The sequence below is a fragment of the Pogona vitticeps genome, chromosome 2 (genome assembly GCF_051106095.1).
Source record: "Pogona vitticeps strain Pit_001003342236 chromosome 2, PviZW2.1, whole genome shotgun sequence".
Lineage (NCBI taxonomy): Eukaryota > Metazoa > Chordata > Lepidosauria > Squamata > Agamidae > Pogona > Pogona vitticeps.
The window spans coordinates 244,191,055-244,216,068 of record NC_135784.1 but is presented as its reverse complement, the minus strand read 5'-3'; the positions used below and the strand labels follow the sequence as shown (position 1 = coordinate 244,216,068).

The 25,014-nt window shown below is 38.3% G+C and overlaps 1 protein-coding gene across 1 annotated transcript in view; it reads left to right on the top strand.

Annotated features, from left to right (window-relative positions):
- Positions 1–25,014, top strand: part of CNTNAP4 (contactin associated protein family member 4) — a 341,638-nt gene that overhangs the window by 299,036 nt on the left and 17,588 nt on the right. Inside the window, exons 19-23 of the mRNA XM_072992357.2 lie at positions 2,178–2,402; positions 6,016–6,149; positions 9,512–9,599; positions 23,093–23,314; positions 23,706–23,777. Coding sequence (XP_072848458.2) covers positions 2,178–2,402; positions 6,016–6,149; positions 9,512–9,599; positions 23,093–23,314; positions 23,706–23,777 — 741 coding nt within the window. The remainder of the gene's footprint in view (positions 1–2,177; positions 2,403–6,015; positions 6,150–9,511; positions 9,600–23,092; positions 23,315–23,705; positions 23,778–25,014) is intronic.

Below are 25,014 nucleotides of genomic sequence, written 5' to 3'. Positions count from 1 at the left end.
GCATCAGCAATTGTAGGAAAAAAAACACAGTATAGAGTGTGTTTGTTTGTTTTTAAGTGCCTCTTCTAAGCAATTAAAGGCAGTATATTCATAATAAAAAACAAACCAATATATCTGGTAATCTAAAGCAGGCTTCCTTCTGAAGCAAATCTACTGCTATTTAGGCAATAATAGTAGAGATGGTTAAACACTAGATCTCAAAATGATTATCTGATTAATCCAGTAAATGCTGATGTGACTGCATAAAAGTTATGTGATGATATGAGAATTACAAAGGTAAGACTCTAACATTCAACCATTGGATAGCTCAGTGGTTTAGATATGGTTGTGAGCTCAAATCCCCACTGCACTTCCTCAACAGGGCTGGACTTAATATCCATAGGGTCCCTTCTAACCCTTTCAGTTTATTACTATCACTATACATGTCTACTCTGATATGAGTCTCATAGAGCTCACTGGGTCTTATGGCTAGGTAAGCACATACAGGATTGCAGCCTAAGTTTATCTTGAAATTGTCAGACAAGAGGGAGAACCTTGAGTCTACAGTACACTCTATTTTAAAACTCCATTTTAAAGCCTGCCTGCCTGCATCAACAAGCAGCACAGTTTTCTGATTTTAAAAGAGACAGACCTTGGAGCCACATTTTAAACACACATTTTAAAACAAAAGACAGCTCACAGTACACAAACCCTAGAAGCCACAGAATCCAGCAAGCATTATTCCATCACAGAACTCCTCATCACAAAAAAGAGAGTCTAAACTACATTTTACAGCCTGCCTGCATCAACAGCCAGCACAGCCCCTCACAGAATATTTTCTGATTTTAAGAAAAAAAGAATGTGGAGTGTAAACTGTATTTTACAGTCTGTCTGCACCAACAATCAGCAACCATTATTACAGCAAACAGATCCCCAAAGAAAAAAAAGACTTTGGAGTCACATTTTAAACCCACACATTTTAAAACATCAGAGAGGTCACAGTACACAAACCCTAGAAGCCACAGAATGCAAAAATAAATAAATAAATTTTATATTTAAAAATTATAGTCTAATTTTCATATTTAATTTTAATTTAATATTACAGTCTACTTTTCACATTTTAAATCCACACTGCAAGACTCATCAGGGCACAGAAACATAATTCCCCCACCTAGCCTTACCCCCCCAAGCTGCAAAAAACCCTGTACAGTACAGTAAATACTGTACAGCGTATGTACTCATACAGAATAGGCAGTCTGTTTTTAAAAAAGTAAAAAATCCAAAAATCAAAAATTAAAAAACCCCAAAAAAAGCCAGTCCATATAGTACAGTACCAGGCAATACCAGGCTGAAGACTCCCTATCCACTCTCTAACTGCTTGAACGAGTGATGTTGCAGACAAACAGCCTCTTCACTGGCCAACGGTTAACTGAAAGTTCAAATTTCGCACTTTCCCCGCCTCCCCTGCATTTTTCCCATTCGTATCTTGAAGCTCTGTTCGCAAGTAGAGGCAATATTTTGTGAACTGAGCTGTTCGTAAGTTGGATCATTCGTAGCTAGGGACGTTCATAAGTAGAGGTTCCACTGTATATGCTGGGTGAAAAAGCCATAGAAAAAAAGCAGTGTATATACAACTCTATATGCCTAGTCTTCACACAGTCTGGTATCTTGCATGCTGTGGGTTAAGGACCTAAATGCATATAAGGGTCCCCTTTGGACATGTGAATGTTGAGTAGGTTATGGGGTTCGTGCAATGCCAGGGAAAAGTTCACCAAGCACACTCCATACATTAAGTATGTGGAAGGGAGTGCTTAAATGCTTTTGAAAAATACAATTAGAGGGGAAAAATTACAGTGTATGTGTGTTATGTGTATTGCTTGCTTGCCAAATCATCAAAAATATGCACTTATAGTGCTGTTCTAAAAGCGAAGCTGGAATGAATTCACAGTTACCTTGTCATGAATTCATATAGCTAGAAATTGGCAAGAACTGGAATTTTTTCCAAGCCCAATACGCACTGAGCAGCTACTAAGAAAAAGCCCTGAAATCATGGCTAATGTTCTTAACCACTGTGCAGAACAATAGTAATTCTATTTTTTTCTCTCTCTTAGAAATATAATTAAATATGAAAAGAAGGAATGACAGCCTTAGTTTATTTCTGGATGCTGTTAACAAAACAAAATTGCACATTGTTTCAGAGATCTCTGCATATTTTGGAGCCGGCTATTCAGTGACCTACAACTTTCATGACACCTACAGCTTGGCTAAGAACTCCAGTTCCCATGCTGCTTCTTTCCACCCTGATATGACATTGATCAGAGAAACAATCGTTTTTACCTTTCGAACTACGCGAATTCCAAGCTTACTTCTTTATGTAAGCTCTTTCTACAAAGAGTATCTTTCCATTATTCTTGCCAAAAATGGTGAGTATGTGGTCTAGGAAATAATTGAATAGTAGTCAATGGTTAAATAGTTTAATGAAGTTACCACTATTATGAATTCCTTTTAAAATGTTTTAATTAATATACTATTAGGTAACCCTTCCCTTGTTTATTTTTACAATGACTATCAGAGAGATATACATTCCAGTTCAATTGAAAGGAACATGAGGTTAAGGAAAACTAACTTCTGAAATCACAGTAGTTTCTTGCTATGTTCAGTCTGCAGTTATATTTGAGAAGGTGCTATTTATGCATAATGTGCAAATGGCTAGACCAGTGCATTTCAGGATGGGAGATGACATTTGTCTGGACGCTAATCCATGGTTTTGTCTCATTCCCTGCCGTTGCCTCTCCCTCCAGCATAAGCCATTTTGGGCAAACACTGAGATCCCGGCAGGGCTTAGTAGGGAGTTGATATTGTCATGGCGATTGACATGATTCTTCCAGTGGCAGAAACTAAGGAATGTCAAGGCCTCTGCGATAGGCCTCAGCATCCTTTAACACCATCACTGCAGGCAGCTTGTCCAGCAAACAGAAAGTGGAAAAAGGCAGGCAGCACTGAGAAGGCATAGCACCACCACAGGAGGCTCAATAATCCATCAAAACCTGGATCCAGGCTTGCTTTTATCTACCAACATTTTTCTCAAATCACAGAGTATAAAATTTCTAGAAAATTGAGATATTTGTGCCTAAATAGAACTATAGAATATTGTCACTAAGCTAATATTTTGTCACAACTAAAAAGTGAAAAATATACAGTGGTGCCTCGCTTAATGAGTGCTTCGTTTAACGACGAATTTGCTTAGCGATGGCTTTTTTGGGGTTATCTTGCACTCCGTTTAACGATGTTCCCTATGGGCAATTTTTGCATAGCGATGTTTGGGACCATGCTTCGCATAGCGATGACAGTTTGGGTCCCCCTGTTTCACTTAACGATGGTTTTGACAGCCTCATGTTGGCTGTTTTTTATACATTTAAAAATGTTTAAAAATGTTTAGAATGCTTGAAATCATAAGTGCCTTAATAAACCCTTTGTTAAACTAATTTGACTTTGTTCCGACTCTTTTTCAATTTGTTGTAATTTTTCCCCCCATTGAGATGCATTGAATAGGTTTCAATGCATTTCAATTGGGGAACCGCGTTTCGCTTAGCAATGTTTCCTATGGCGATTTTCACTTAAGGACGGCAATTCATTCCCATTGGAACAGATTATCCGGGTTTCAATGCATTTTTATGGGAAACCGTGTTTTGCTTAGCGATGTTTTCCCATAGCGATGAATTTTTTTGAACCAATTAAAATCGTTAAGCGAGGCACCACTGTATATGGTGGGATCCACTTTTTTGTTGTTTTGTTTTGGTATGTTATCTAGAACAAGGGAAAGATTGATGTGATCATAATTAGGTGCTATGTTCTACAATAATCTTCCCCAGTTAATAGTATCAGGCAAAGCCCACTGGGGTGAGAGCAGAACCACTGAATGAGTGGGAGCTGTTATGTTAACGCTTATGTGAGTTATATGGACTTACTGGGCCTACTCTAATGGAGAAATAACAATTACAGACTGTTCCTTCTAGTTAGGCTGGAGGGCTGTTAAGCAATTACTGCATTTGGACAAAATAATGACGTACCAAGCATAGGTGTACCTCTTAAAAAAAACCTTCACTTACTTTCTATAAATTACAATTTTTCTACGAGATGGTTTGGCAAATGAACACAGTATACCAAAGTTATTGTTAGCTAAAACAGGCACAGCTATAACCCACTGACTCCGCAGTAAATGCACCCACCTACAAAACCGATCAGTCGTTGGACTTGCTGGGCTTTATTACCTGTCTGATTCATATTTATGTGCATATATCAGCCTTTTGACATAGAGTCATATATTATTATAGAATTTTATTAATGATTTTTCAGTCATAGAGTAAAAAATTGTATTTCTAACCTGTCTGGTGTGATCTTCCTACAGTCTGTCATATCTTCAAGCGTTTTGAGCCAGAATTTTATAAGTGAAAAGGTCCCATTGTTGTCTATAGAGTATCAAGGTACAAACAGGCCCATAACTCCAAAATAAAGACTTCTATATCCAGTATCCCATTCTATAGACCAGTGGTCCCCAACCTTGGGCCTCCAGATGTTCTTGGACCACAACTCCCAGAAGCCTTCACCACCACCTCTGCTGGCCAGGATTTCTGGGAGTTGAAGTCTAAGAACATCTGGAGGCCCAAGGTTGGGGACCACTGCTATAGACAATCATAGGACTATATAGTCCTATTCTATAGACTATAGAACTCTTGTCATAGTGCTCTAACATGCAATTATGGCTTCAATTTTCAACATTCATTTTTTACTCTTGAAAAGTGATTATTATATCCTCTTAATTAATAAAAAATAACATTAGAGTAGCATGATTTTCCTTTGCTAGATTGTAGTCCTGTCATGTATGTTTATGTATGCATATGTATTTAAGTGTATGGAGTTAGGCTACAACTCTCCCTAAAGGCAGGCTTCCCAGAGAAGAAAGGACTCTCCCCCCCCCAAAAAAAAATTATGAAACTTCAAGCTTTAAACATTTAACCTGTGTTTTGGAGGTGATTGTTGACCTTCACATGTTCCTGACTAATCTTGCTTTTAACATTTTCTAAGGCAAGAGGAAGTTAGAATTTTCTCAACACAACATACTATTCTGGTCTTTATGTCCTTGACCATGCCTAAAATTTCCTGGTGACACCAAAGTCCATTTCAAGCTAAGTTCTACTATCTCCTCTCTGAGCCTTATGTGACTCGATGAGTTTCCTTTTATGCCCTAGTAACCTTGGGAATCTATGCAGATATTATTTTAGATTTAGTAATTAATTGTCATGGAACTATTTTAATTTAACAAAACTATTGATGTATCTCAGTATTTAAATATTTATAATTATTTATAATTATAATTTTAAAGTTTAATTTTTATGTTCTTTATTCTAAAATGATTTTCTTTTTTTATTCTTTGGAAAGTTGTAATGAGTATTGACTACAAGCTATAGAAATTTACTGTATGGTACATGAATAAATGTGATGCTTTAAAGTACGTAAGAATGGCAATGTAGTGATTCCAAAGGGGATGATGGTGTTATAGGTTCAGTCCTCAACTGCAAGGGTACATGTTGCCATTCAGGGAAATTTAAGAGTAAAATACTATTAAAATGGGCTTTAAGAGTAAAGTAATAGTAAACTCAAAATTATGTTTATCTATTGTAGTTTAATTTTGTAGATCAAATTGTCAATGCTTTCTCCTAATATTTTTAATTGGTTTTTTCATGTGTGCCTCTCTACTTTCTCTTCTAGTTTTATTCATTTATGTTATTTTGAACAGAACAAATACCTTTCCACAGTGGTAAAGATAAACTAGCTGATAGCTGTGTTAGCTCTTGTCACATAAGAGACTCCAAGGAACCTTATGGCATCTAGTTAGTCTCAAATGTACTACCAGACTTCTGGTTTCCCGCCCACAGTGGTTTTTCAAATGCTCTTCTTAAAACTGGAAACACTGTATTTTTCTTTTGTATATTCACCAGTCATAAGAGTGAAATAACATTTCTCCTGTTCCCTCAGGAAGTTTACAGATTAGGTACAAGCTAGATAGTCATCAAGACCCTGACATCTTTAGCATCAATTTCAAAAGCATGGCCGATGGGCAGCTTCACCATGTGAGGATTAAAAGAGAGGAAGAAAAGCTATTTGTGCAGGTAATGCAAAATCATCATCATCACAGCAGATTGTCATCAAAGAGTAGATGCCCTAAAGCAGAATTAAATAAATAAATAAATAAATGCAATAGGTGTCTCTGAATAAACTGCTTGCTAGCTCTCTCTCTCTTTCTCTCTCTCTCTCTCTCTCTCTCTCTCTGTGTGTGTGTGTGTGTGTGTGTGTGTGTGTGTGTGTGTGTGTGTGAGAGAGAGAGAGAGAGAGAGAGAGAGAGAGGTACTCAAGGATGTAAAGCAAAACAGCAGATTCATTTTATGCAGAGAAAATCTTAGGGTGAGTGATGTTTTTGGTGCTCAACTTTTAACATTTAAAAAGGTCAATTTCTCTTTCCCCTTTCAATAACAACAGCACAATCCTGGTTCCTGTCAGCTTCCTAACAAATGTGACTATGGTTGAATACAGAGGATAATTTATGTTGAACAACTGAGTACATAGAAGAATTATGATGAGATAGGGCCTAACTATTCATCATTACAGATAATTCATGGCTGGAATGGGGAATTACTTAAGGGCTGATTGATTGATTCAATATCTCCCCCACCTTTCTCCACCTGTGGGGATCCAAGACAGCTTATAAGAAGATTTTAAGAACCACAACTAATTTAAAATGTACTAAATAAAATCTAAAAATTATAACATGCAAGTGTATTAAAACATTATTTAAAATTATAAACATATTTTCAAAGTCCAGTGAACCTCCACACCTCAGTGGCTTACTGATTGTGTGCAGTTGCCATTGTAGGAAATGTTCTCGTATCTTTTTAATCTAAAATTTATGTTGCCTTGTTTTGTGATCTGAGGGCTTAATTGAGGAGTTTCCAATATTTTGGTGTGTTCTGAGCCTGAAAATATCACTAAAATGATATTTTAAGTAACTGTTGCAAAGACAAATATCTCATTCTTAAGAAGAGAGAAAGAGAGATTATGAATGCTTATATGGGTAAACTTTAAGCTGTCTTGAGTCCCTCTATAGCAAGAAAGGCAGTAGAGAAATTAAATAAGTAACAAATAGAATGAGGGAAAATCCATTCAAAAACTATGCTCTAAGTCCCCTTGTTGACATCAGCTATAGCAGACCCAGAGAAATTAATCAATTAGAGAATCAGTAAGGATTGGCTTACCACAGTCCTTTTGATTCTGTGGGTCTTCTCTAGTACAATTATTGGATTTAGCCACCTGGCTGCAATAGTTACATACCTCTACTTAGAAGTAAATTTTATTGTTTTCTCTGGGACTTCCCTGTAAGTAAGCGTGTATAGGATTGGAATATTAACCTGTGATTCAATGTGATTTGGCATGGCCTGAAATCCTGTTGATTAGCATAACAAAAGATATAACAATCCTAGCCCACAATTAAGGGTTCCCACTGCAATTCTTGGGAATGTACATGCAGAGACTGTTTAAATTAAATTATTTTGGTCCATGGTACCTATAAGACCCAATTTCCCTTCAAGGGCCAACCCAGGTTTTGAAACCATGAAAAGGAGGCCTTTCTCGCCATCCCACCAGCCTCGCAGGTACATTGGTGGGGACATGAGAGAGGGTCTTCCCTGTTGTTGCTCTGATACTGTATAAGAAATCTTTTTCAGTTAATAAAAGGTTTCCCTGTATGAATTGGGGGGAAAGAAATATAGATTGTTTTTAATAAAATTATAAAGTCAGCACATGGTAAGCTCCGTTTTAGGAGAGATATTCCTCCTCTTACATTCCCTTCTGTCTAGGAATGAATCTTCTAAATTGGGACCTACTGATACATACACATGTACTTTTAATAGATACATGGTCACCTCTTCCCATTTGAAATTATTACTTTAGCCACTTGAAACAATGGTGTTTTAATTGATTATTGAATCTATGATGATAATGATGATTTAATCAATAAAATGTCATTGTTTCATGTGGCTAAAGTAATACATTGTAGGACTAAAGTTAAATAATCAGTTAACATACATTTGATGAATCCACTATGCTGCTTTTGACAGAGTGACTGTTTTATTGAAATCTACTCTTTTGCCGAAGTACCACTACTCTTTTGCCGAAGTTTCATTTCAAAAATGTCAAACAAGATGATAAGAAAGAAATGTGTGGGGCAGGATGTGGGTTAGGATATTGTGGGCATTTTGGGCGATATAAAATTGCTTCCACCTTGCTGGAAGTTAGTCTATGTACAGAGCAGTCTATGATAGGCAATCCATTTTTTTGCTTTATTAAAATAGGAGAGAATATAGATTTTTATGAATTTCTTTTGCAGGAATATATAGATAGCTTGTGCCTGATTTGCAAAATGTATTGTGCCTCAAGATTTTTAGTTACTGAAGAAGAATATGCTCTTCTACCAGCATTAATGAAAAAGTTACTTGGGAAATATATTTATGCCTACCTCATTACACAATATCTAAGCGAATGAGAAGATTAGCTTGCATAAATCATATCTAAATGTAGTAATGTTGAGCTGATCCTATTGTAGAACTGTCTCTGTCAAAAAATATATGGGAGCTGGTGGAGCACAGATATGTGCTGTCATCAGGATTTGAAGGCAAGCAGTTTATATAATGACATGGGGACTGTTAGGCTGCAGTCTTTAATTATTTAAAATGCAAAGTTCATTCTCAAACAGCAGCTTTTGCATTTGGTGGGAAAGCCTTGGAAATTGCACTGTATTTACAGACAAATCCGGGGATGATCAGGGGACTGGAAACCAAGGCTCATGAGGAAAGACTGAAGTAACTGGGCATGTTTAGCCTTGCGAAATGACTGACAGGACACATGATAGCCCTCTTCAAGTACTTGAAAGAGAGCTACAGAGGAGAGACAGGATCTGCTCTTGATTATCCCAGAATGCAGGACATGTAATAATGAGCTCAAGTTAGAGGAAGCCAGATTTTGGAGGAGTATCAGGAAAAACATCTTAACTGTTACAGCAGTGTGGCAATGGAAGCAGTTACCTCAGGAGGTGGTGAATGCTCCAGCACTGAAGGCATTCAAGAGAAAGTTGGACAGCTATTGTCAAATATACTTAGATTTTGGTTCCTGTGTTGAGCAGGGGGTTGGACTTGATGGCCTTACTGGCCCTTCAAACTCAATTATTCTATGATTCTGTGAAATACAAAAGAACTGAATAGATTTTTGCAGTTGCAATTGCTTAACTGGCATCTTGGCCACAATAATTTGTTTCAAAAATAAGTATATACTAAGTTGTTTGTAAATCTGTGATCACCATTATAGCAAATGTCAAAATATTTTAGCATCTCTTTTGTTAAACATCAAGCTATTATTGAGAGACTTGTTTTTTCTTCCTCACCATTGCATTATGCTTATTTTATGCCACTGAACAATACTAAAGGTGGACCAGAATGAAAGGATGAAATTCTTTCTGTCTTCAGATACACAGTTCAATGCAATCAAATCACTGACACTTGGCAAAATCTTAGGTAAGTACAATGCTTGAGATTTTCCTTTAAAAAAGCGAGAAGAGGTCACCAGATGAAAAACAGTAATAGTTACAACAATAATAGTAATTTTCTTCTTGTTCAGAAACATTTCTTTCTCAGATTTGATTAGGCAGAGTGACAATCAAGGTAAAAACTTCATTCTTGTCAAAGAGCATATATAATCGCTGGTAAATGCTTTGAGCAAGATGAGCAAGAGGATTTCATTATCACTAATGTCATACTTATCTTTTCCATTTTGCAATCAGGCATAATAAAACATAGCATTTTCACTAAGGTCTAACAAAGAAAAGGCTAAATCACACTCAGATTATAGGTAAAGACAATGAATTGGTTGGCCAAACTACAGTTTCTTCCTTTGGAACAATCTGCCATTGTAGAAATTCTGACTTCAGATGGATTAGCCTATGGATAATGATCAGGTGATGCAACTGATATACCGTATTTTTCGCACCATAAGACGCACTTTTTCCCCACCAAACAGGGGGGGTGGAAAGTCTGTGCATCGTATGGAGCGAAGAAAACATTGTATTTTCCAGTTTTCTTCTCCTAAAAAATTGGTGCGTCTTATGGAAAGGTGCGTCTTATGGAGCGAAAAATACGGTACCAAAACTCAAAGAAACTGTAGTCATGCCATATTAATGCACTATTCTTCTGTTCCTGCATGTGCAATCAGTACTCCTCATAGTGTAATGGTTTGTAGGTTAAACGTGGGCTGGTTAAACTGTTCACAGAGTTTATTCATTGTTTTTTTTTTTTTAAAAATCCCTTTTATACTGATGTATTAATCAGTGCCCATGAATTGTAGTGTTTTTCTGAAAAACAAAGTGAAACTGCTCAGTTGCCAACAAAACCAGATTATAAATAATGTTCAATGGTCCAGAAAAGCTATACCTTGAAATTACCATTAATTACAAAGTATTACTTCTTTTTCTTTTCTGGGAGTGTTGGACTGCAGGAATGCTCTAAAACCCTTTATCTTGCTTACAAATGGGGAGAGGATGTTTAATGATTTAGTATCATTTAGCCCCGTGGTTCTTAACCTTTGTTACTCGGATGTTTTTGAACTGCAGCTCCCAGAAACCCCAGCCAGCACATTTGGTGGTGAAGGCTTCTGGGAGTTGCAGTCCAAAACTCCTGAGTAACCCAAGGTTAAGAACCAGTGATTTAGCCCACCATGCTAAATTGAATTTAAGACTTTAAAAAAGAAAAAAAAGCAGATTGGTGCACATATATATTTTTCAAAGTGTCCCAGCATTCTTTAGCTGAAGTCAGTCCTCTCACGTGCGTCAACTGACTATCTTCCAGACACAAAATAATCGTAGAAAGAGCTTTTTCATTTTGCTTTTCTTCCTGCTTGTCTAGCTCATCTGGGGGATCCGTCACTATTTCCCACAAATCTTCACGCCTCAAAAACATTTCTGCCTTGACAGACCACGTCTGGTAATTGTTTCATTATTAGCCTCCAACTTTTGTTCAAATAAACCAGGAATCGTTTTCATACCAAAATCCAAACTGGTGTTTATTTCTTTAGTCAACAGCAAAACGTCTTTCAACGGATCATTCTGTAACTTCTCTTGCTGTGCCAATGGGCCTCGCAAGGGCAACCAAAGTTCTGAGTCAAAAGGGTTCAGGGACTTAACCTCCCAGGGTCCTGGAACAAATGGGTCATAACTGGAAACTTCTGTTTCAGTTCCTTCTTCTCTCAGTAACGGTAGGGTTTCCTCATCTCCGTCGTCTCGCCATATCGGGTCTCCCTCTCCTGTAAAGTGTCCCCATGGTTCTGGAGGTACATCATCCTCCGGGCCTCCTCTGCTCGCCATGCCTCTGCTTCCCAGGCCACAGCTTCCTTCTCCTCTCTCAACCGTCTCCTCCACTCCCTCGCCTCGGACTCACCCCAATAAGATGGACGTTGAGGTAGTCCCCTTCTGCATCGATAATCTGCCTCTTCCCTGGGTACCTTTATCTTTTCGCATTTCCCCATCCAGGGATCCTCAACCCAGATGAGTTCCCAACCCCCAGGTATGTTGTCGTGATCCCTATTTATAATCCCCATTCCTGCCTCCACTACGGACCTCCACTTCTCTTCCTGCCAATTCCCTCTCCGTCTGCATTGCCACAATCAGACCCCGTAGATTCATTTCCAGCTCCCGGGTGTCTATTTTCTGGTGTATTTTTCTTGGAGGGGTTGGTGGCGGAGTGGTCTGCACCTCTTTAGATGTCTTACATGGGGACAGCACTCTGACGAGAGTTTCTATGCTCTTGTCCCGCTTATCACATGCGGTTGGATTCAGAAAGTTCCTGGCAAGAAGAAGGGAGAAGGAAGGAAAGTTTCCCATTAATTCTCCCTTTTGGCACCCCACCCCCAAATATCTTCTGAGCATTTCGTGATCCTCCTGTGGCACAGAAGGAGGAAAGAGGAAAAAATATTTTTTTTTAAAAAATGAAGTTGGTTACACACAACTTTTTGTAGATGTTTAGAGAATTCATGTGTAACAGTCATTAGACTGAATGGTGCAGAAACAGGACAGATTGGCTTTTTGGCCAGGCAGCAGATATCTGCAGAATGAGATGTACTTTTATTTTTATTTTATTTCCCCTTCTTCTTTTCAGTTACCAGGAGTTAGCCCTGACCTCCCCAGTAAACAGAGCAGCTTCCCAAGCTAGCCACAGGGAAGGGAGTCAATGAGGTACCTTAAAAGGGTGATGGACATAGTCCTCTTCGATTCTTTCTTAAAATGGCAATGCTAGGAGCCTGCTCTTCTGTATACTTTCTGTCCTTTCCCCCCCATTTCCTCTTCCCTAGATCTGAAATTAGTGGTACTGCAGCAACAGGATAAACTTTGATCATCTAATCAATGGCTCTGAAGTGGAAAAAAAGCAAATAAAATTCTTTTGGAATGCAAAAAACTCATTATCATGCTCCATTGGTCATAATTCAGCATTTTCTTTAGTTTTTGCTTTCCCTTTCATGGCATGTGAATGCCATGTCTTAAAATGCCAGTCTTGAAATGAGGTATTTATATGTATGCTGCTTCTCCTTGCTAAACCTCCTGGGCTCTTCACCCCACATAATTGTCCTACAAATGCATAATTGCCACTGATTCAGTAATGTCACTTTTGAAAAAAATACATCCTAAGTAGTCTTTCAGTCTTTTCAAGGACTCACTATAATCATGATCATAATGACTGTTTTCCTCCCTTCTTTTTTTGCAGTTGATGTCCAGTTGTCCTAAGAAAACATAACACTTCTGTGAATACTACAGTTAGCTTGCAGTTGGGCACCTAAACTGGAGCTCAAGATTATTCCAATATGTTCAGTTCAGTATGTGGCTTTCATGGGGTTTCTGGGCAGAAAAATCAACCCAACAACCCCCCTCCCCCCAAAAAAACCTTCCAGTTACAATTAGTTTCTAGGTCCATTATATAAAAGCTAAACGTTTATATACCACCCCAGAGTGCTTGAAGCACTCTCTAGGTGGTTTGTGATTTAATTATGCAGGCTACACATTGCCCCATCCCCAGCAAACTGGGTACATAATTTACCGACCTTAGAAGGATGCAAACCTGAGTGAACCTCAAGACGCCTACCTGGGACTGAAGCCAGGTAGGCGTCTTGAGGTTAATTCTGTTGAGTTGTCCCCCTCCCCTTTTTTGAGAGAGAGCGCAACAACAATATCAAACTGGTTTCAGTCCTTCTTCACCTGCCATGTGTTTCCGGATTCTCATTCTTCATGAACTGAACCACTTTGCTAATACTGAGCTTGTGAGTCTGGCTTTGACACTGTATTATGTACCTTAGCCTTAGATTCCATGTAAAAAACAAACTTGACCAGAATTTGGTCTGTAGTAGTTCAGTTTAACCACTGCACCACAAGGCTTCTGGTACCAACTGGTTCAAAAGTTTTCCCTTGCATGTCAAACATAAAGGAAGATTTAAAGGTAAGGAACAGGAATAGTAAGGAAGAAATCCTGAGGAAGAGTTAACAAACACATTCAAATGCATTTATCTTTTCTTTGTCTTAAACTTATAGTATAAAGTTTGTTTTTTACATGGAATCTAAGGCTAAGGTACCGTATTTTTCACACCATAAGACACACTTTCCCCCCACCAAACGGGGGTGGAAAATCTGTGCGTCTTATGGAGCGAAGAAAACAGATTATATTTTCCTGTTTTCTTCTCCTAAAAAATTGGTGCGTCTTATGGAGCGAAAAATACAGTACATAATGCAGTTTCAAAGCCAGACTCACAAGCTCACTGTTATTAGCAAAGTGGTTCAGTTCATGAACAATGAGAATCCGGAAACACATGACAGGTGAAGAAAGACTAAGTCAAGCTTTTGAGTCTGATATTGTTGTTGGGCTCTCTCTCAAAAAAAGGGGGGAACAACTCAACAGAATTAACCTCATTTGTATCTGAAGAACAGTGTGGATCATAATTACGAATAGGAATGGCTGCAAAAATATTAACACCTATTTTCCATCAGCTGGCAGAACCTTCTTCTATGCTTGTATAAATCTTTGACTATGTCTATCAAAACAATATGTCTGTAACTTTAAGAGACCTCAGGGCACAAGGCCAGACTGTGCAATGCTCAGAGAACTTGCAAAAGAAAAAAGAAAAAACAAGACTTACATCTCAGACTCTACAGGTCTCAGTTAAATGTTAAAGTTCATGACAGTACAATTAGGAAAAGACTGAAAGCATGTATTTTGTTTGGAAAGTTTGTCAGGAGAAAGCCTCTTCTTTAAAAAGAACATAGCAGCATAGCTTAGGCTTGCAAAATGGACAAACCACAAGACTTCTGGAACAATGTCCTTTGGACAAATGAGAGCAAAGTGTAGACGTTTGGCCACAATGTACAGTGCCACATTTGGCGAAAACCAAACACAGCATATCAGCACACACACCTCAGATCATCTGTCAAGCATGGTGGTGAAGGGGTGATGATTTGGGCTTGTTTTGCCCAGGACCTGGCCACCTTGCTGTCATTGAGTCAACCATGAACTCCTCTGTATACCAAAGTATTCTTGAGTCAAATGCGAGGCCCTCTGTCTGACAGTTAAAGCTTGGCTGAAATTGGGTCATGCAATGGGACAGTGATCTCCGGCACACCAGCAAATCTACAACAGAATGGGAAAAAAGAAAAAGAAAACAAGAATCAAGGTGTTGCAATGGCCAGACCTCAGCCCGATTCAAATGCTGTGGCAGAACCTTAAGAAATCAGTGCATGAACAAATGCCCACAAACCTCAGTTACCTGAATCAACATTGTAAAGAAGAGTGGGCCAAAATTCCTCCATTATGATGTGAGAGACTGATAAAGTCATTTAGAAAACGATTATTTCAAATTGTTGCAGCTAAAGGTGGTTCTACAAGCTATTGAATCATAAGGTGTACTTAGTTTTTCACATGTGGCTTCTCCATTTTGGCTTTATTTTTGTAAAATAAACCATGATATAATGCAATATGTCCTATGTTGTTGTTCATCTCAGGTTGTATTTACCTAATTTTCAGACCTGCTAAGGACCAGATGATTTTTATTATGTCCTGATAGGTAAAACCATAGAATTCAAAGAGGGTGTACTTTCTTTTTCACATGATTCTATAAGAATCTTATTTGTGCAAAGTAACTGCCACCACTTTTGATGCTAGATTCTTTTCGGAGTTGACACTGAAGGTGTTTAAAGAGAACAGTCTGGATCCAATATGATGTTAAGACAATATGATGAGGGAGTAAGTGCTATGAGTGACATTAAAGGAAAAGCACAATCATTAATTCAACAGAAGCTTCAAAGAAATATCTTATGTGTCCATTGCTGTTTCTATCAGACTGTATAAAAGTTGTAGACAACATAAAACCCGACAAGCAATGTTTTCATCAGTGTGCTATACTTAATATCAAGACGCCCAAGCAATGTTTTCATCAGTATACCATGCTTCATACATTTTTTAAGCACAGCAAAGTTGCAGGTCTGTACAACAGTCAAAAGCTGACCCACTTTGTGCAACATCATTCTTCAGGTTGTTTGAAAGCTATTCAAACTGTTAATTAAAGATCATAACTGATTTTTTAAAAAAGAAAGAAAGAAAGAAAGAAAGAAAATGAAAACATTAACAAAGATGTTTGTCCAAATTAAGAGGTAAATGCTATCAGGAAGTGCTGTACAGTGGTGCCTCGCTTTACGAGCACTCTGTTTGACGACGAAATTGCATGATGTTGATGTTTTTGCGATCACAAAATGATGTTCCCTATGGGGGAATTTCGCTTTGCGATGATCGGTTCCCTGTTTCAGTAACCGATCATCGCAAAGCGATGATTTTCGCATAGCTGATCGGTGGTTTCAAAATGGCCGCCGGGTGAAAAACATGGCCGCCCACTGTTTTTTGGGACAGATTCCTCGCTGCATGGGCAGCGAAAATGGCCACGCAATGGAGGATCTTCGCTGGATGGTGAGTTTGAAGCCCATGGGAACGCATTAATTGGGTTTTAATGTGTTTCTATGGGCTTTTTAAAATCGCATGACGATGTTTTCGTTCGACAGTGATTTTGCTGGAACAAATTAATGTCATCACGCGAGGCACCAATGTATTCGCAAAATGTTCATGAAGAAAGTTCTTGAGACTGTAGAACCTGCAGCGGTCTTCCAAGCTCAAAAAGGAGGACTGAAGGATTTGGTAGTGGCTATCAATTCAGTCATGCAAACAAACAACCCCAAAGCAATTATATTTCATCCTTCAACAAACTGAAAGATTGCAAGAGGTCAGCCATAAAGAAGACATTCAACCCAAAGGGCTTAAGATGCCAATTATGGCATTTTGAAACATGTAGGAAAACAGGTTTCAAAAGAAAAGAATGGTGGAGAAAAAAGAGACAAAATGGGAACAAGTTGAAAGAACATATTTTGAAGACATTGCTGTTCTTATTGAAACAAATGAGAAGGTTTCTAAAACAAGATAAATTCATCACTGCAGTGTCAGCTGCAGACAATGTGAAATATGAACAAATATATTTGCTTAACTCCCAGGAACCACAATCTCAAAAATAAAAGAAGAAGAAGAAGAAGAAGTAGTAGTAGTAGTAGTAGTAGTAGTAGTAGTAGTAGTAGTAGTAGTAGTAGTTGTTGTTGTTGTTGTTGTTTTCCTATGGTCAGAAAAATAAAACAGAACAACCCAAAGTGTTTCAAGAAATTTACCAGCAACGGGTAGCCTTTGCAAATAAATATCTTCTGGCAGCACAGCAGTGAAAATGGAGAAAGGAAAGAAATCCTCTGGAAGCTACAGACACTTTTGTCTGTAGGAGAAGTATCCTTTTTGGTTCTGTATTGGATCAGTCGGCTGCACAGAGCTTCAGAGACTCACAAGCCACTAGCAAATTTGATTTTTCCTGAATTTGAAAAAGAAAGGATGGCTAACCTTAATTTTGACAGAGGTTCTCATTACTTTTATTCTAGGAAAAACTGAAAGCTTCAGCTATACTGATGTATCATTTTGAGGTGCTCTGACCAGAAACCTCCTCACCCAGTCTATGTACTAGTTGCATGTACTTACGGGCTTGTGTTAAAGGCAAGCTAACTGTATGGGGCAGTATTAATGTAGTGTAAAGCTCCACTCATATTGCAACAGATTAATAGCCCCTTGCTCTCTCTCAAAACGTGTGATTTGGAGCACCCAGTGCCATACTAGTTTCTTCTCTTTTAGTTATAAACTATTGCTTGTTTCACATCCTGATGTCCATTGTACATTTTTTTTAAAAGGCAACAATACGATAGTCATTTACTCCCTAGTTTTTGTAACCATTTTTTTCTCTTAATGAGACCCTTGCATAGCCCCATGTGCAATTTAGCAAGTTCTTCACATGGAGGAAGAGGAGTCAAGGGGATGGTTACTTTCTTTCCCTTCCTTTGGCCCATGTTTCCTCACATGTTTTCCAATGGTGAATGCACATGTTTTCCAACGGTTGCACTATGCACCTCCTAAAATTTCCCCAACTAGACATGAGGCTGTTGCACTTATTTATTTATTTATTTATATCCCGCCTATCTGGTCGGTTAAGACCACTCTTCACAAGAGAGGCAGGCTACAAGGCTGAGGGTCACCCTGATTTTGAGAAGGAATTCACAAAATGGCTTCTATCTTAGTCAAGAGTTGCACACAGTTTGTACAGAAAGAATAAAATGTGCAAAAAATTTATGAATACATTCATTCATTCTTTATTATACAGCCACAGACCCAAGTTAAAACAATACAACAATAAGAACAAGATAAAAAGAATATTGAAACATGCACATATTTAAAAAAAGTAGTTGGTTAGTTTAATAAGGTCTTTTTATGAGCTCTTTCGACAGAAAACAGGAACTTGGCTACAGATTCTGTAACTGTTTGGTTTGTACCTGCCAACAAACACTCCAAATACCACATGAATGGCCTTCCAGGGCATTTTCTCATAATAGTGCAGAGACGTCTATTACAATCATCTCTATGGAGGCTACATTCAAACAAGACATGGGTCTAGTATACTGTGCACCATGCACCTGAACAAATGGACTTTCCATGAAAACTCATGCCAAAATAACACTTCTTTGTCTTAAATGTGACACATTTGTCACACATTTTGAGTAACTGTTACAGATATCCTTATTATGTTAAGCTGTTATGTGTTCGTGAAAAAAGACTTTCCTTTTATTCTGGATATGCGAAGAAATGCTGAACACTCACTAATAATTTCTCTAAACACCTTACCTTCCAATTAGATAACTAAATAGCACATGCCACTGATGTTTCAGTGAGAGAAATTCTGCAGTGTTCCACATTTCATACCTGCACCATTTTCTTGGGTTAAATTTGAATAGGAAGTAATGCTTTGCATAATTTAATTTCAGCTTTACATAAATAGCAATCTCATGCTTCAAATGGTATAGTTTGTAAAAGCAAGTCTTTACTTCTAAAACAAAAAAGGGAAAGGAAATAATTTACAGAAGAATTTGCATGCTTAATGTTTGCTTTGTGAATGACATTTTGCACCTGGAAACTGAAAGAGAATATGCAAGCAGTTGGATTTTTGTGTAACTACATTAATTTACCAACAACTGAAATTTTAATTCTCAGTGGGAAGAATTAACATAGTGCTGTAATTGAATGCCTCTCAACCTCTACATGTGCTGCAGGTGAACAACAATTTCAGCAAAACAGAAAAAAAAAGCATGCAAACAAAATGCATCATTGTAAAGAGTATGGTCTATAGAAATGTCTAAAAACAAATCCATGAATCTGGAGCCAAACAATCTAATAGAAGTCTCATAATTATGCTGCTTTGTCAATATTTCTGTTATGTGCCATGAATTTCTAACCACTGCCTCTTTTCTTCTGAGGGAAAAATGTGTGAGAAAGAAATTGAAATAGGTTCCAACTCAAAGTCTCTGTGTGGCATGACTGTATCTTCTTTTCCTGAACATTCTCGAGATAGAAAATAACAAAGAACCATTCATGGATCAGACAAAAGTTCAAGAATGAGACCATGCCTACAGACAAAATATTGCTTCCTGTTTCCCAAACTCCGACATTTCTGTTTCTTCAGTGTTTGTTTTTACAGGTTCATTTACAAAACATGAGTGGCGGTTCTTGTTGTTTTTAACTGTTTAGTCTTTTGTTAGAAAGGAGGCATGTGTATGTGTGTGCATGATTTCCCAAATAATGAAAAAAAATATTGTATATACATTTCCATTTTGATTCTTTAAACCAGGGGTGGGCAATTAATTTCTATAGGGGGCCACATGAAAAATCTGAACTGTGTTTGGGGGCCGAATCAACTTTACTTAAAAATAGGCCCCCATTAAATCGGTAGTAATAGGGCCCCAATTTGTGGATAGTAATAGGCCCCCATTGGGTGAGGCCCTGTGGTGAATGAACTACAAGGCTGACATAGTTAACTCCCTAAACTTTTTAAGGAGTTAACTATGTGAGCATTGTAATTCATTCACCGTGGGGGGGGGGGAGAAAAAAACCCAACACTGAGCTAACTCACCTGTCCTCCATTAACCCGCGGCCTTCCTCTCCAACTGTCTTCTATCCCACGCAGGCAATGTGATGTGTTATCACGTCGCCTGCGCAAGTATCGCTTCCGGCCTCTTGAGCCGCAGGCTCCACAACCAGCGGCTCAAGAGTAACAGTCAAAACACGTGAGATCCCAGCATTGGATCTCGTGAGTTTTGTTTACTGCTGTGCTGGGTGACTGGAGCCGGAGCTCCAGCTCACCCTGCAGTGACAGGCGAGCCGGACAGGAGTGGCGACGGGCAGACCAGACTGGAGCGATGACCAGCGGGCCAGATAGGAGCGGCTCACGGGCCGTATGCTGTCATTTATCTGTAATCAGAGATTTAAGTTTCTAAAATTAAACTATAACCCCTTCATTTAGTGCAGGGACAACATATTTCATTTAGTCCCTTCTCAGACATTTGGAGTAGCGTGCAATGGAAACATTCTTGTTAAATATTTTTAGTAAAATCTAAGAATTGCAAGTGCAATGGGCTTACCTCTAAAGTTGGTTAGAAGGCCTCTTTGAATCAGTGGAACCTACATAGGATTTGACTTATCAAATCTCTATTGATTCAATGGGTCTGTTCTAGTGCTGCTTACTATGTTGAGCAACAGGATTTCAGCCAGTGTCTTCAAATAGGTCCTGACCAATTATTGGATTTAAAATATTCACCAGCAAAATATTGAATTTTGCCTAGAAACAGTTTGGCACCCACTAAAGCTCTTTAAAGACTAAAGAGATATTTTTCCAACTAGCAATCCTAATTAGCCATCTGGTAGCTATATGTGAAACTTACAAAATAGAATTATGAGGAGCTGTCAAAGGCAAACTCACGTCCTGTACATTGTAGGTGTCAGTAACCTGTCTTTATAGAACTAACAGAGTTGATATGATAACTCTCTTGATCCCAGAAAACAGATAAACATCAACCATGCTCTACCGGGATTACAACTCACATGGAAGGCTTTGCAATGTGGACAGCCACCCTCAACATATGTAACATAAGAAGAGCATCAGTGGAAGGAGGCATGCTTATATAATAGCTCTCATCCCTTCCATGCATTTACACAACACTTACAATAATAGAACTTTATGTTTTCTCTATGTCGTGAATAAAACTACAGTTCTTGCTAACATACCAAAAAACTATATTTAGATAACTAAGTCATGTGGCAGTAGTACTGTTGCAGGATTCCTCTCTCTGAGCCTTTTCCCAGTGGAACCTTGAGTGACTAGTGCTTATTCCTCAAGGTGGGAGAACCCTTGGAAAGCATTCTAAACCTTGAACTTAAACCGACCTAAGCTCCAGTTTCCAGTAGAAGCTGCTGCCATCCCCAAGTGAACGAGAATACTGTACAGAGAAATCTCAACATGCCTCAGAGGCACACCATGTAGTCAGTGACTGAGACTCTGGCCAGGGTTTAGTTAACCAGAGTTTCTCTCAAAACCCATCTCCAGACCAGAGGTCTCTTTAAAAGCTTTATTTAAAAGATGGAAGCAAAGCAAAATAAAATAAAATGGAAATTGCACCTGACGAAGCTAGCGACAGTATGGCTGCAAAGTAATAAGAAACAGGTACACAATCGAAGAACGAGCTTCTGGGGAAATGAATAAAATTATGCAATGGCAATCAAGCTCAAATATTTGGCAAACTGTTTCCAGCAATGAACATCAATCAAACAACTGCACACTAGCAAAACAATAAAACCAATCTGTCATGAGGGGCAGCCTCATGATGGCTCAACTACTTAAATTTTCCTTTCCTAAACCTTTCTTGAAAGCATGGTTATTCAGCTAAGGACTTATGCATGTCCTTTCCCTCACAGATCTTGTTCAGCATGGCAGGTGTAGCTGTTCATCATCAGAGTTCTTATCATTTTCCCTCATCTAACCCAGCAAACCAAATCCATCCTAACTTCTTTCTCCTCCTCCTCCTCTTAACCTCTCTCTTCAGAAACCCGGCTTTAAGTTTTCCCTGAAGCCTTTATTCGCATGCATCAAAGACTTCCATATATGAATTCAGGAGACATGGAACTGAGATACAAATCCTTTGAATCTTTTAGGTGTCCATTGTTCCTTCAAGCTATCATAGCCAGCTTAACTTCCTCAGTTGTCAATTTTGGCTTCTCTTGATTTACATATCACAAGGTTGAACTACCAGGGCTACAAGCCTGGAGTCTTTTAGATGCTATGATCTAAGTTCCTGTCTGTATGTTCTTCCTTTTCCCATTTTTCCTCATGGGAACTACACTCAATCGCAGCCACGATAAATTCAAATTATATCAAAGGGTCATCACTGTCTCTTGACAAGCACCAAGTCTTTAAAACATCCACATGTGGTAGAATCTTCCAGTTATTAGTGTTCTGAAGAACATCCTTTCATGTATGAATAACTGTGTCACAGGTTTCTAGTGTACTAGGCAAAGATTTGTGTAGAAATGTGCGGTGCATGCTTGATAGAGACATTAACCTGACATTTTGCCATAAGCTAGTGTAATCTTCACTTGACATGATAAAATTGAGCTCTGAATACCATTATCCTGCAGATAGGAACAAATTAACATACAGGTGTTTATTGAAACAATAGCACTGATTACCATCATCAGAAAGGCTTGGATTCCTTCAAATTATTCTGTAATATTTGCAAGTCTTGATAGAGCGATAGGTAGTACACTATGAAATAGAGTTGACTTTATGAAATTATGTTTTTCATTATCTTTGCAAGGAAACAGAGCTTCTACAGGCTTATCTTTTGTGTGATGAATATTATATGCCTCACCATTTATGCATTAGAAACTTTATCCACATGATTTGCACATAGTTCGCAATGATAGTAAGATAGTATTAACAAAATTACACTCCATTCCTTCCACCCCTACCCTGCACAGTTTACCAAGTAACTACTGTATTGGTCTTGTATGTAAAATGTATTTCTGAAAAAAAAATCCTACATGTCTATTCCACAATAGACATCTAGGGTCTAAAGTCTGCTAAGACTGACTGAATTGGAACTGACTGAAGTACTGTTGATAGATTTTACACAGCATGTTGTATAAAAGGACAGATATTATGGACGAGATATTTTTAATGCATATTTGTTCCTTACATAGAACTGAGAAAATAGGTATGTATTAATTTAAATATCAGAGCTGAGTTTTATATATTTTTCTTTTTATGCTCTGGAATTTCCTGTGCTAGTTAAAAGAATCTCCCTTAGCAGGCCAGCAAGTGCCATTCATGCTTTTCTTTTAATGTGGAATATATTTGACTATCTTTTCCTTAAATAAAGCCTGAAAAAATGGAGAGACAGCAAATTTGCATACATTGCCAGAGCATGCAGAGACACAGAGGAATACAGGTTAATTATTCAATTATTCATCTGTCTCCTTGTTTTGTACGTTTGCACTATGATTAATTGTGTTCTGTTTCTTTTGATTAGCAGAGAATAGTGATGTGGACCCAGACACCATGAAGGCAAACTCTCAGGGGTTTATAGGATGTCTCTCTTCAGTGCAGTTCAACCATATTGCTCCTCTGAAGGCTGCGCTGGATCCTTCCAGCTCAGTTCCAGTCACCGTGAAAGGACATCTTACGGATTCCAACTGCGGCACTTTAACAGGAGCCGACACAACCTCAGGAGAAACAACCCATTCACTTGCAGGTAGCAAATGTGTGCCTCAGATGTGCTTGGCTTTTTGAACCAGAAAGCAAGGCAATGGTTTAGAATTAAGATCACTGCCACTATGTTATCTGGCAGTACACGCAAAGGATAGGGTGCAGCGTTGTTGACTTCTTCCAAACCACCCCCTCAACCTTTGTCTTTCCCCCTGTGTGCTGGGTCTGTATGTGTGAGTGTTATTTAGTTATATACATTATGACTTGGAAAAAAACACAGGGAAAACCAACAATACTTTGCTATTAGCAGTTTTGTGTAGTTGCTCTAGCTTGTGCACCCCTTATTTATAACTGTATGTAGCTACATACAGTATGGATATTTTGAGAACTTTCCTCTTTGCTTGCCTCTGTCATTTTCCTTTTTGTTTCTGCTACAGATCATTCGGGACCAATAGATGAGGGAGAGCCTTTAGCTAATGCTCTAAGGAGTGACTCTGCAATAATTGGAGGTAATAGGGACAATAACAGTCCAGTTGAATCCATGTTGAAATCTCTTACATTACTTTGGTATAGGGGGAAAGCAAATGGGTGCCCCAACAACAAGCCTGTTTTGAAGCCGAGGACAGTATTTTGATAAAAATAACAACACAAACAATTTGCTGATTTCTCCAGTTAGGATATTTTTCATTATGGTGTGAAAGTTAATTTTCAGTGCTTCCACACAAAGCTTTGAAAAGCTACGAGTCCCCTACCACCACAGCTCCTTGAGATCCTAGTCCATGTTATACTTCCACCATAACATGTCTCCCTTCTGACTTTTTGAAAAAAAAATGATGGATGTTCACAGTTTACATGGAATATGCTCCAAAAAGCCATATTTGGTCATAGTTCCAGGGTGCATGTTTATCATATGCTTTCAGACATGTCAATGTCATTCTTTTTTTTTTTTACCAGAAAGCGTAGTGTACCTAGGCTGGAGGTTGGTATCCCACCTTTTTTTCTAATATTATATGGCTGTCACTGTTTGTGGGAAATACTTGTCATTTCTGTAGCAGAAGATATATTCATACATGGTAATCATTTATTCATAAAACAGTCCTGTACATTAGGTTTTAAACTCAGTTCTCATCTCCCTGAGAATATTCTGGCTGAACAGAATCCTAAGATTCTTATAGCTAAGCCAGATAGCCTGCTAAATCTACCGCATTTTTACTGTGTACTATGTGCTTTCTCAACATCTAGACGCTCGGAGGCACCATTTGTTGAAAACAATGTTTTTTTTCTTTCAAGGTAAATGTGTTGTTGGTTGATATAAGTACAAACAGGGCTCAGGCAAACATTCTGAAACTCCTGAAGTTTACCTTCAGAATTGAGGTTTTCATCCTGAAGAAGTTTTCTCCAAAACAGCCCTTCATTGCTCAGTGTTCTATTATTTGTTTGTTTTTGTTTGTTTGTTTGTTTAAGGAGCCAATTGAAGAAAGCTCCCAATCAGTTACAACACAATAAAATGCAACACAATAGTACTGTTAAAAAACCCATAAAACATAACATTTTTAAAAAAGGCGAACAGGTGCAATGGCAGGAAGAAAATCTTGTCGAGTGGTTGAAGAGATTGGTTAGGCAGCCATAGAGAAAGGCACAAAAATGCTCATGTTTCTGTTTCATCTCTAGTCAGCTCCTGATGATTTTGAAATGTCCTCTTTACTCCTTCATGCAAATGTCAAGGGAAGCAAGATTGGCTCTCTG